The sequence below is a fragment of the Molothrus aeneus genome, chromosome Z (assembly GCF_037042795.1).
Source record: "Molothrus aeneus isolate 106 chromosome Z, BPBGC_Maene_1.0, whole genome shotgun sequence".
In the NCBI taxonomy this organism is placed as follows: Eukaryota; Metazoa; Chordata; class Aves; order Passeriformes; family Icteridae; genus Molothrus; species Molothrus aeneus.
Genome location: NC_089680.1, coordinates 56,461,765 through 56,474,667, shown reverse-complemented (window position 1 = coordinate 56,474,667; position 12,903 = coordinate 56,461,765). Strand labels below are relative to the sequence as shown.

General features: G+C 39.4%; 1 protein-coding gene across 2 annotated transcripts in view; it reads left to right on the top strand.

Annotated features, from left to right (window-relative positions):
* Positions 1–1,296: 1,296 nt before the first annotated feature.
* Positions 1,297–12,903, top strand: part of COMMD10 (COMM domain containing 10) — a 106,971-nt gene continuing 95,364 nt past the window's right edge. For both annotated transcript variants that reach the window (XM_066569560.1, XM_066569561.1), the window contains exons 1-4: positions 1,297–1,342; positions 1,521–1,611; positions 4,414–4,524; positions 6,315–6,470. In XM_066569560.1, coding sequence (XP_066425657.1) covers positions 1,311–1,342; positions 1,521–1,611; positions 4,414–4,524; positions 6,315–6,470 — 390 coding nt within the window. In that variant the 5' untranslated portion in view covers positions 1,297–1,310. The remainder of the gene's footprint in view (positions 1,343–1,520; positions 1,612–4,413; positions 4,525–6,314; positions 6,471–12,903) is intronic.

Sequence of the window (12,903 nt, the reverse complement as noted above, 5' to 3'; positions counted from 1 at the left end):
AAAATAACCCTAAAAAATATTCATACACCTCATACATGATGCATAAATTCCATTCAAATACAGGATTCTGTCTAGTCAGTGTCAACTTCTTCCTCATAAGCCTAACAGTGTCATCCTGGCTGTGCTAGGTGGGAAGAAGTTTGTTTCTCCTGATAATGGATCAATAAATTCCCTTTCTCTGAATGATTTAGGTGTCCTGTGACTGCTATCTCAGTGCGAGTCCTTTCTTTAGAGAAAAAATGTATCCTACATAGCATAGTTTCTATTTTTACATTTTGTTATAACCTAAAACTATATTTACCACACTACTTAAGAGAATTAATACAGATTACTTTCTAGCACAACATCTGTAATATTCATTTTAATAGTTGCAAAAAGCCAATCATAAAATACACATTTTTCACACATTCAAGTGAAGTAGAAACACTCAATCCAATGCTTAAAAGTTAATGGTTCTGTTCTTGTAGCTTGAGAACCTTGTACTCGGCCTGAAACAAGGCATGGTGTGCTCTGTGTCTTGTGCAGGGGAGTTCAATGGCGTGGGATGGGGTGGGACTTTGGGAGCATTATCTGGGCACAGGTTGTTTGGGGAAGGCAGAAACTGTAGATTCCATGGCCTCCAGAACAACTCGCTGTTGCTCTAAGGGCGGCAGCTTGCTTTGACAAGTTCATGGCCTACAAGCAAGGATGGTGATGACAGGTATTTTAGGGCTGACGGTGCACTCCCCCATGGGAACAAATATCCCTGTGGTTCCTGAGAGGCAGAACAGTGAGGGCTCAGGGATGATACTCAAGGATGAGCACTGGTCCCCGCTGCCTGCTGGTGGGCAACAGGGCGGCTCGGAGCCGTCCCCGCCGGGGTTCCGCCGCAGCCCTGCGGCCGCCGCCGCTGCGGAGCCCGCGGGGAGCGCCCTCAGGGGGCGCCCGGCGAGGCTCGGCACCTTCGCCCAGGCTACCGGCGACGAAGAGAGAGGACACAGCCTCAGGCTGCGCCCGGCGAGGTTAAGGCTGGATCTAAGAAGGAATTTCTTCACGGAAATTGTAATTAAACATTAGAATGGATTGCCCGGGGAGGTGGTAGAGTCACCGTCCCTGGGGGTATTTAAGGAAAAACTGGACGTGACACTCCAGTGCTGTAGTCTGGCTGACATGGTGGTGTCCGATGATGGGCTGGAACAGGACGATCCCAGACGTCTTTCTCCACCAAGTTCATTCCGTGATCCTCTGGGTCCGCGCTGCCCTCGCTGAGAGCGGCGAGGCAGCGCTTGGCCCCGCCAGGCCGCCGTAGGGGGCGGGCCCGTGCCACAGCCATGGCGGCGCCCGTCGTGCCGGAGAGCGACAGGTACCGGCGTTCCGGCGGCGCTGCTCCCGCCGGGCCCCGCTGCCCCGGCGGGCCGGGCCGAGCTGGGCCGTACGGGGCGGGGCGGTGCGGGGCGGGATGGAGATGAGCAGGTACCGCCAAGATGCTGGGGCGCAGCGGGGCCAGGGCCCCTCTGACACCCCTCTCTCCCTCCTCCCAGCATCCGCAGGGCCGTGTCGCTGCTCAACGCCGTGGACCCCGGCCGGTTTCCGCGTCTCCTCTCCCGCCTTCTTCAGAAGCTGCACCTGAAGGTTGGCGGGGAGCCGGCTGGGGGTCGTGTGACGCTGGGTGGGGTGGGTTGGGGTGGGGCGGGAGCGGGGGCTCGGCGGTGCTGGGAGGACGCGGGGCCGGGCCCAGCCGGAGCTTGGGAAGCGCGCCTACGGAGCCTGAACACAACCCCCGCCCCCTCCGTTCCTTCGTAAGGATTTTAGATCTTGATTCCATTCATCACTAGTTCTTCAGAACTGATTTCGGGAGGATGAAGTAAAAGCCGGTAACGAATAGCCTGAGAAGGTGAATGGCATGCGAACGAGTGATGCTTGTTGTAGCCCGCCTCCTCCAGGTGCTGCTGCCTCCGAGAGCGCTGTCAGAGGACCCGCGAGTTGCTTGGCCTTTTGCAGAAACTCGTCCTCTGCCCTCACGAATGTTGTCCAAAAAAAAATCGGATGTGTTACCTGGTTTGCAAAAAGCCAGTAATTACACACTCGAGCGAGACATTGATTATTTATTTCAGAATTGTGCAGGCTCGATTTTCAGTGGCATTCCCCAAGGCAAGCACCCCAAGCATCAAAACTTTTTACCGTTTATGCATCTTAGCAAACAGAGGCTTTAGTTTTCATTGGCAATAAGTTACATAGTTCTTTTTAGTTAATATTCTGTCTTCTACTGGTTAATGATTCTCTCGCTTCCCATGCTAATTAGTCTGCCTACTCTTTCTTTTTTTTCTTTTGAGTCAGTGGGCTTCTTGGGTTTGTGGTCTGTGAGCCGGTGGTTGCAGATTCCTCTGCAGGAATTACCTTTCACCCAGTCAGAGCTAATTTCAGCACAATTGCTGAATTGGCTTTATCAGTTTCTCCCTTATCTTGGGAGTTCTGCCGAATGTCCTTGAGGCCCATAAATTCTGCATTATTTGTGTTCACTGTTGGTGGTACATCCTTCTTCCCAGGTTTTGTTACCCTTCCCCTAGGTCTGAGGTCACTGATGCATGTCAGGCCTTAAACTTTAACAAGGCAACTCTTCCATCAAGTGTTTTGTCTTTCTAAATCTTGCACATCACTCAGAGCTCGTTCGCTGCTGCTCTGTGTTTCATGGGTTAATTAATCTTTCTTCTTGATTAGGCTTGAAAGTATGCAAAGATTAACCACCAAAGAACATCCTTTCTTAAGAAAATGTTACATGTTCTGTGTTTTACAACACAAAGGAAACACTAAATAGATGTTTTGTGTATTTTTCTGAATTTGTGGATGTCCATCAACTGAAAACACCTCTGGAATTGAGGAAAAAAATTAAATCCAGAGCTTTTAGTGAATATTTCTGTCGTCTTTGCATAAGACAATTATTGATTGCAGAATCAAAAGAAATAAATAAAAAAAGAGAAAGAAAATCAGTAGTCAGTTTTTCACAGTGCTCAAATGTCAAATGCAGGCTAACTCTAAACTTTGTACTAAATATTGCTGGGGAGACTGAAAAATGAATCTTACACCAGAAATTATTTTGTTAGTTTCATTGTCTTACGGTGTCAGATTTTGTTTATTCCATTGCTTTGTGTTTAGAAAAAGTATAAAAAGAAACACAGAATTTGTTTTCTATACACTTATGCATATAGGCTAAATGGTAAAATATTACAGGAGCAGCATGGAAAAAATGCAAATATATTAAGGATTGTAAGTGTGGGACTGTAAGGATTCATTTGATTCAGTTGCTGGTTTGTTTGTTTGGTTTTTTTTTCTATCACTAGCTTGGATGCCACTGTTATTGCAGAGAGTTTTCTCTGTTTTGCATGGATATTAACTGCTAGGTAACAGGAATGCATCACCAGCTTTTTGTTTGTTTGGTTTATTCTTTTTCACTACTCCATAGCATTTTAGTAGCTCTTCACAGTTTTAATTGGCATTTACATGAGCTGAAGTGGTTATTGTAATTCAGCCCACTCAATCTCATGAATAGTTTTACTTTCTAAAGTACCTAAGTAACTAGTTAAATTGCTGGAAGCTTGAAATGAACTTCATTGCCTTAGCAAAGCAGACACTGGGAACTCTGTGTTTCCTTTTAACAACTAATGATTCAAATAATGTTTCCACTTTGATACTCTTGTTATAAACGTTGTGATCATTGAAAGTTTTGTGTAATTGCCTCATTTTTTTATTTGGACAGCTAAATTGTTTTGCTTGTCTAGCTTTGCAATTTCGGATTGCTAAGTGGTCTAAATGTGGTGTTTGTTAGTAATTGGATTTTAAAAGAAGGCAATATCTGGATTTTAAATTACTATTTAATTTGCTGTAGTATAGTAAATACAACTGCTGTATTTTAAAAGTACAGCAGATTCTCAATTGTCTTCAGTAACTCAGTAGGCTATAGATTCAAATTTGACTTTCAAAATAAATATGCATTAGGCCTTTATTTCCTTTGCAGCAGCATGGGTGATTTTTAGAAGGGTATCCAGAATGGAAGACGCATACATAACTAACTTAACTATAGTTTTGCCTTCTGTTTTCTGGGGTGTGATTTAACTAACGCAGTTTGTATTTGCCTTATTTTTGTTTATAAAAGTTTGTTGGAGATGATCTGATAATTGAAAGACTAATATTTCCATAGTGTCTATGAGGTACAAAGAGAAAGCTTTTTCTTCTGATGTATGTCAGATAATCCTGTGGTACTGTGTGGGCTTTTAGTTTTTATTTTCAGTGAGAGGAATTGTACCTGCTTTGTGATTTCTGTTTAGAAACAACTGTATAGCCACTGTGTTCATAAAGATGAGGAGAAAGTTTTTATTTTGATAACTATATTATTTGTCCTTAAATGAAATGTCAGGACTAACCATTTTTGTGCTTCAGGCTGAAAGTACCTTCAGTGAAGAGGAGGAAGAAAAACTTCAAATAGCTTTTTCATTGGAAAAACAGGATCTTCATCTGGTTCTTGAAACTATATCATTCATTTTGGAGCAGGTATTTTGTTTTCACTATTAGGCATTAATAAATGTATTTTTTTTATCCAGCTATAGATTTCAAAAATAGGATAGTGAAGTTAAAAAGGAATTAGTGAAAATATATCTGTAGTATATTTTGTATGTTTTGGGGTTATGATTTAACTGCTTTTTGTTTCAGGCCTTTCTGATTTGGATGGGACTAGGTGCCTTTGTGCAGTGGTTTTTCAGCTAATGTAAATATAAATAATATTAGTGAGGTCTGCAATACTCCAAGGGAACTCTTGAAAATTATGAGATTAGTATTCTCTCTTATTCATCGTATCAAGCCAGCCATGCATTTTTTAAGTTCTTGTGAGGAAAATTTTAGATAACATTACTGAGCACAGCTTAACTTACGTTAGGAGTCAGTTATGGAAAATTTTCATGCACAGAAGCAGGCTGTACTGAGGTGGACAGGCACAACTAATGTAGCTCAAGAATTTGGAGGAGTGGATGACTGCATGGTGCAGCCCGGTGCAGTAACCTTGTAAACAGAGAAGGTTTTCTGATTCTGTGGTCTACCTCTACTAAAGCTGGGAAGCTGTTGTATTACCCAGTAAATATGGTAACTGTTTTAAAAATTATGTTTTTTATATAAACATATAAAAATGTTTAATGTATATAAACAGTTATATAAAAATAACTGTTTTAAAAATGCTGTTATCTACCCATTTAATGTAAATATAGAAAGTGGAGTCTTGTACAGAGGGTGTGCATAATGATGGTCTTTTGGTGGGTTTAAACCCGTTCCTTTCTTACACATGTCAATTTATGATCAGTTTACTTAATTAACACATTCCACTGTATTAGAAATAAAACAAACAGTTCTCCTCATGGCTCCCATCCACCAAAAATCAAAATAAAACCTGAGGTCACCTCCAGACTGGAATTTTTTTATTTTCATCTCAGCAAAACAGCAGAATTACCTTGTCCTGATTTCCTCAGACTGCTTAATTTATATTATAATTACTGAAGATGAGCAGAAAAAGCAGTTAATTCTCTTCATGATTCTTATGCATTAAAAAAAAAAAAGAGGGAAGAATATTAATATCTTCCCAAAAAAGAGTCCAAGATGGACTACATGTTGGATGAGAATTCTTTGTTTTCCTGCTGATAGCTGTGCTTCTTGGAGCAGCTGCTTGTTCTGTCAGATAATAACTGTTTTAACAGCACTTTGGTCTGTGGAGGTATTATAGATAAAAAGACTGCTATACAGTTTTTGCCATGTATGTTGCTTCTTTTTTTATCTGACTTGGTGGTGACACAATCCTGTTTTGAAAGTGAAGAACCATTCCCAAAAAAATGGACCCTAGTAGGGAGGTAATATCTAACCCATTCAGTTTAGGCAAACTTCTTGGTTTTTCAGAATATTGCCTTGTAGTTTAATTTTGCTTGAATAGTGTGAATTTGGAAAAGTTCTCCTTTCTTGATGGTCACAATTGGCTTCAAAGCCCATCTGTTTTTCATTGATAGCTGCTTTGTGATTATGTACAGTGGAAATCTGTACATATACTCAGATCTTACTTGTGTCTACATTTTTTTTGTAGTGTGTCTATCTTGAGAAGAATAATTTGTTACACTGCATTTTGAGATAGTTACAGTTTTCCATCTACCAAGTAAGAGGGTTAAGATGAAAAGGATGCAGATAGTTCCCCTAGCGGAGTTGCTAGTAAAAATCTTGAGTGAACACGGTGGCCATTTGTGCTAGAACGTATCTGCTACAACCTGTAGAACAGCACCTGGCAACAGCAGTTATTTTTCCTTTAACAGGCAGTCTACCACAATTTGAAGCCTGCTTCACTACAACAGCAGCTGCAAAGCATTCACCTGGATCAAGATAAAGCCGAAGCATTTGCTAGTGCATGGGCAGCTGCAGGTCAAGAGACGATTGAAAAGTTCAGGCAGAGGATTTTGACCCCTCAGAAGGTAATGTGCGTGGCTTTTCTTCTGAGAGAGACTAAAGTTGTGTTGTATTAGTTCAGTTTAAAGCAAAGAGTTTTAAACTAAGGTGCAAAGTTTGTGACAAGCCAGGTCACTTACAGGTACTAGATAAATTTGATTGAGACAGTTAAATTCTGTTGTCTTAAGGAGATGTTGCATGTTAGCTGAGCTGCTGTAACTGCTGGAACCCAGCTATATATGTAGTATTAGAAACCTGCATGCTGTTTGTGAGCAGACCTTACAACATGCCCAGGGGACAGTGTGTTCGTGAGCATTTGTGGTGATTGAGCTCATCAGGTTGGTCATTCTCTGTGCTTGTATCTGAGCTCCTGCCATCTTTAATTTTGTAAGCTGGTTGTGTAGTGAATTTTGCAAGATACTTATTATAATTTTGTGGTGTTTTTTTATTTAGTAGGAGAATATTTTGCCCAGTATTTCTCAAGGTACAGAAAAGTAATATAATTAAAAAGCTCTCTTGTGGCTTGCTCTCATATGTGAGGTGCCCTTCCCTGCCCTTCCTATCCTTTCATCATCTTGGTGGCCTTTGCTGTACTCTTTACAGTACCTATATGACTCTTATACTGTGGAGCCCAGCAATGATTATGCTACTCCACGTGAGGCCTCACCATTGTTGCATACAGGGGAAGGATCATTTTCCTCAGCCTGTGGGCAGTACTTCTCCTGGAGCAGCCCAGGATGGCTCACGATTGACTTGGTGTCCACCAGGAGGCTCAGGTTCTTTTTCACAAGGCTTTCTTCCAGCTGGACATCATCCAGCTTGTACTGGTGCTTGTCCCCTCCAGTGCAGGACATTTCACTTCCTCTTGTTGAATGTCATGAGGTTCCTGTCAAACCATATATCCAGCCTGCCCAAGTCCCTTTGGATAGCAACACAACCCTTTGGTGTACCAACCACTCCTCTCAGCTCTTCTCAGACCTCACCTGGAATACTACATGAGGGGCTGGCTGAGGGGCCCCCAGCACAAGACAAACTCAGATCTGTTGAAATGGGTCCATAGGGCCATTGAAGTGATTCAAGGGCAAGAAGACCTTTGCTGTGAAGGCAGACTGAGACAGTTGTCCAGCCTGCAGAAGAGAAGGCTCCAGAGAAACATTCTTGTAGCTATTCAGTACTTAAAGGGGGCTTACAAGAAAGATGGAGAGAGACATTTGACCAGGGCTTGTAGTGGCAGAACAAGGGGCAATGGTTTTAAATTGAACGATTATGGATTTAGACTGGATTTAAGGAAGAAGTTCTTGATGAGGGTGATGAGACACTGGAGCAGGTTGCCCAGAGAGATTGTGGATGCCCTGTCATTGCAGTGTTCAGAAGATTAGATGGGGCATTGATCAACATGATCTAGTGATCAACATGTTCCCAGCCCATGGCGGAGAAGTTGGACTAGATGATTTTCAGAGGTCTGTTCCAATCCAAACCATTCTATGAGTTTATGAATGCTAGTGGTTGGTTGGTTTTTCTTTCCTCTTTCATGTTCTTTCAAAAATACATACCAGCTTTTTGGTTATCATTACATATTTGGTACGGACTATTGCTGACCTGTTTAGGTGGCGTGCAGCACTACATATGAATTCAGAATTTAGTTCACATGTGATTCTTTTGTACTTTTGCTTACCATCTGCTTCCTCCACATTAGTAACTCTGAATTTTCTTTATTTGAAGCTTTAGTGGGTGTGTAAAAGGGTTTGCTTGTGTGGATCCAAGTGCAGAATCAGGGTCATGGTTAACATTACTGAGGTCTCGATAACTCTCTTCCAACACATTGTCACAGTGTCCCTGAACACATTCACAGGACAGAGTTTGTGAAATAACTAAGATCTGTTTGGAATTTTATATTGTGTTTTACTAAAATCTGTGTGGCAAAATAATTCTAAGTCTTACCTGACACTTGGTACTTAGAGGTTGTCTGTTTCAGTAGTATTGAAACGCTGACAGTACAGTATTTTCTGTCATGTAGACAAGAAGGATTGGGCTGTAATCCATTTCTGTTTCAAAACAATAAAAAATGGCAGACAGTTTAATTTTTTTTTTATTAGGGGTATGGTTTACATATTAAGAGAACATTGGAACCTGTGTGATTCATTAGCTTATGGTCAAAAACTAGTGGATAACTGAGTGTCCAAGTTTGTTGTTTCATAATAGAGCAAAAAGTTTGACTTCTGACATTTTTGAGAGTAGGCCAGTGCATCTTTTGGCTTGCAGAAGTGTTCAGGTTTGGACTCAAAACCACTAGTTATTATGAGAAATAATTTCATACTTTTTCTTTATTGATGTGCTATTTCTCTTAAATCAGATTGTTTTCTTGCCTGCAAACTACAAGTTGTTAAAAAGTAGTATTCTGAGTTCTAGGTCTGTTAGTTCTGAGCAAGAGGTGTAGGTGGTGATGTGCTGGTTGATACCTTCTTTACGATGACAAATCAAATTGTATTTATTAGAGCAGCAGAACAAGTATTTCCTAGAATATTGATTAGGTGAAGTTTTCTGTGGCATATTAAACACTATTTCTAATAGTTTGAGAAAAAAACATTCTTTTTGAGCAGAGGTTTTTGAAATTTTTTGTGCAGACTGTTTAGTAGATAGGGATGTTATTGACTTGAGGAATTAAAAAAACTGTGGAGTTAAAATAAAGCTGTACTGTTTAATACTGCTTCTCACTTCATCTTTTCATTTTTCTTTGCTGAATTATTGGCAATCTTCAACTGCACAAAGTTATTAATTATGTATATTCTGCTGTTGTGTTAATTGGTTCTTTGGTCCTTACTCATATGGCAGTGCCTTTATTATATGATTTCTGCTGATGATAATACAATCCTAGTCAATTAAAATCATGGTATTTGTATCATGTTTTTCTTTGAATGCATTCTTAATCTGGCCTTTAAAATGATAGGCTGGTAATAATAGTTTGATATTAATCTGATCCACTTTATAAGTCTTTTCTTGGTAATGTACAAGTTTAGAAATGATGGCACACTGATCAGATGAAAATGTGTTTTTTTCCTCCCTGCAAAGAAGAGCTGGATTTTTGATGGGGTTTATGATGAATTCTCATGGCAGTTTTACATCAGTTTTGTTGCTTTTCTCCACTTCTTCTCCCCCTAATATTCTGTTCTCTGTATGTGTTTTGGTATTCTGTGAAAATCTTTGTTTTAAAGGCAGATCAAGCTGAGTGCTTCATATCTTTCTAGTTTTGGAAAACTATTCAGGGTATTGTTAAAGTATCTATAAAGAAAAAGATAAAAGTCCTATGTTGCCAAGCAAGAGGAGTTTTTTATAGCTTTCAGACAGCATTGCTTAATATAATGATGCGTGGGAATGCAACTAGTGAAATTATGTACCTAAAATTCTTGACAGAGCTGTCAGTTCTGTATCTTGAGTGCCTATTTGAAGCCATATGGGGAAAACTCTGAAAGTAATTTTCTCAGAAACTGGCCTTCTTGCTAATGGGTGTATATGTAATGTTAATGTGCTAAATTCCCTCTGCTAAATGCTGGCACATCTACAGAAATACTCTGAAACACATGCATACTGTGGTTATGCCAAAAAAAAAAAAACAAGAGAATTGGTGTGCTCTGTGTGTGTATGTCATGGCCGAAATTTTTTTTTCTGATACCAGAAGAATGCAAAATAAGGAGAAATACAGCTCAAACTATAAGAAATAATTTTACAGTTTCTTGTTGGTATCTGATTAACTAATTGTTCTTGCAGTGACAAACTGAGGTCACAAAAACAGTGTTGTACCTACGGGTGTTGTCACAGTGAATTGTGAACCAGCTTGCATTATGTGATGCCAATGCACTCACAAAGAGACTGCAAATGATGAAATACAAAGTAAAACCACAATTTTATACCTAATGAGATTATTTTAATCACCGGCTACAGCACAAGTGAGTCTTAGTGTTTCACTCACTCAGCTTTGTTAGTAGGAATTTTAATTGTTAACAGTTTTTTGATACTACTTCTTAAGGTTTTTTTAATGAGTTGCTTCCTATCCTTGCCCTCTTCTGCCAAGAAAGTGTAAATTAAGAAGGTTGGAAGAATGTACGTTTCGAGAATGTTTAGGAAGATCTGTAAGTTTTGTTCTGTTCCTACATGAAAAATAGCATTTTAAGAGGTTATAAAATGAGTACTGTCCTTGTCTTGTGGAACTTCCTGTGTAATACAAATCATAATTTTTCCTCAATATATAAAAGAGCTTTTGGGACAGGAGTCTGGTTGTGATTTCAAAGCTTGAAATGACACGTAACTTCTGAAGGTTTTTTAATGGTTACTAAAAATGTTTGCCTTATCTCTAATTAAAAACTGTCCAACTTAATCTTTCATCCATTGGATCTTGTTATATTTTCTGCTGGGTAAAAACACCAGTCAGCCATGACTTAATAGAAATGGTCATAGACTGGTGTACATTTTTACTGCAGCTGTGCCCACAAATTTGCCATAGACGGAACACAGCAGCACGTTTACCTTTTACACTAAATGCTACGGTTTTTGAAATTGGAATGCTGTTTCTAATGTTTGTCATAGAGTCTCTTTCTGTTTGCTTTCAAGCTAGCTGTTTATCAGTAAAAATCAGTGAAAGATGAAAACTTGCAGTAACTTCAAGTAGGGGAAAGTCTTTTAGAGTTGTTGCAGCTTAGCACTAGTTTTACTCTACCAATGTCATGTCATGTTATTTCTCTTATATCCTTCCTTTTGAAGGATACTGGTTCTTTTTTGGAATGTGTCTTTTTTCAGATTTCCTAGGTTAAAGAGGTGAGGGAGATTGAGATAAATATTGAACAAAGAAGTCTGAAAATGCCACTTTTCTTCGTATACATGCTAAGTAATATTTGCTGAAGAAAAAAATAATTTATCCTTGAAGACAAAAACGGGAAATCAGAAGAAAGAAATCTCCAGTTAGTCTCGGATAAGTAATCTAGCTAAACTTAAATATTTGCTAATAAGGTGAATTTAGGTGCATAATTTGTGCATATTTTATTTTTAGAGTTAAATCCTAGTCTCTTCTATTTTTAATATGCTCTTAATGTCTTCTCTGAGAGGTAAGTGAGGTACTGGCTCTTTGTTCTGCTCCTGTTGCTTTTTCTAACATTAATTACAAGCTGAAACTGAGAGTTTACAGAGCTAAAAAGCTTACTGCTCTTCATTTTAATTTTTTTTTTGCTGCCTTCTTAAGTTACTGATGTTCTTTGGCAAAGTTATGCTGAGGGGTTCAAGAGTTGCACGGCAAACGTTATGTGTTTGTTCACATTAGTGACAATTCTTCACATTCAGTGGCTCTATCTCATTTGCTTGGTTTAATCACTTGACAGAGTCTTTGACCTAAATTGTGTTCAGTCTCTTGATCATAACACTGCCTTCCTTTCAGGTCAAGATACTTTTCTTCCCCCCTGGGAACTGTGCTCCATTTGATCAATATTTACATGATTCTGTAATTTCACTCTCTATCTGCCTAGCCCAATCCAACTCTTTCCTTGCCTTTATACTTTAATTTCTAGTTATTCTTGTCTACTGGTGGAAAGTATAGTTCCTCCTTTTTTTTTTTGTTGTTTGCTTGTTTGCTCATGGTCTTACAACATTGACAAGATTAGGGCAGAATCTGGTTTAACATTGCATTCAGGTATTGTGTCTAGGTAGAAAGGATCCATCCAGTGATTCTTACTTCCTTTTGCCTTCATGACTGAAAAACATTGCAAGAATATCATTAAAGTTTCAAAGTCCAGTCTTAAAAATGTAGTATGAGTCACTGTAGTTTACTATGCCACTTCGGCTTAACCTGGCTGTGCATATGTGTTATGACTGACTGTAACTACAGACTTGTAGTTCATAAAAAGCTTCAACCTATTGTAGTGAATCTGTTATGTGGCTGAGTAGTTGTACCCATGGTTTTGTTGACAGATACATACCATTTTTATGGGGACTGCTCTTGTGTTTATTTTGAAGATTTGTGTAATACTGTCAGCTGAAGATGCTAGTCACTCATTTTGTAATTCATATATACAGGTAAAATATGAATGTTACAAATTTTAAACCTGCCATGAAATAGAAACTTATCACTGAAACTACAAAATGCCTCAGTAACCTATTTATGCAATGGGGATGCTGAATTTTATTGAAGTTGAATATGTTTGTCCAGTAGAGGGACAGTTTTTTAACTACTGTATACTTTATTTTCTATTAAAAAATAGAAGTCTTTTTCTATGGCTGTTAAAAATGTGGTAAAGGACTGCAGTCAGAAATTTCATGCAACCATATGAAAATCCGGCTGTTTTCACTGTAGAATTGGCACCTGTGGAGCAATTGTTACAGAGAGACCTGCTGAGAAGAAGGTGCAGCATCCAGAACTTCTTCAAAGATATTCAAGCCATCTGAGTTCAACTGATGTCAGTAGCAACAATGGAGAAT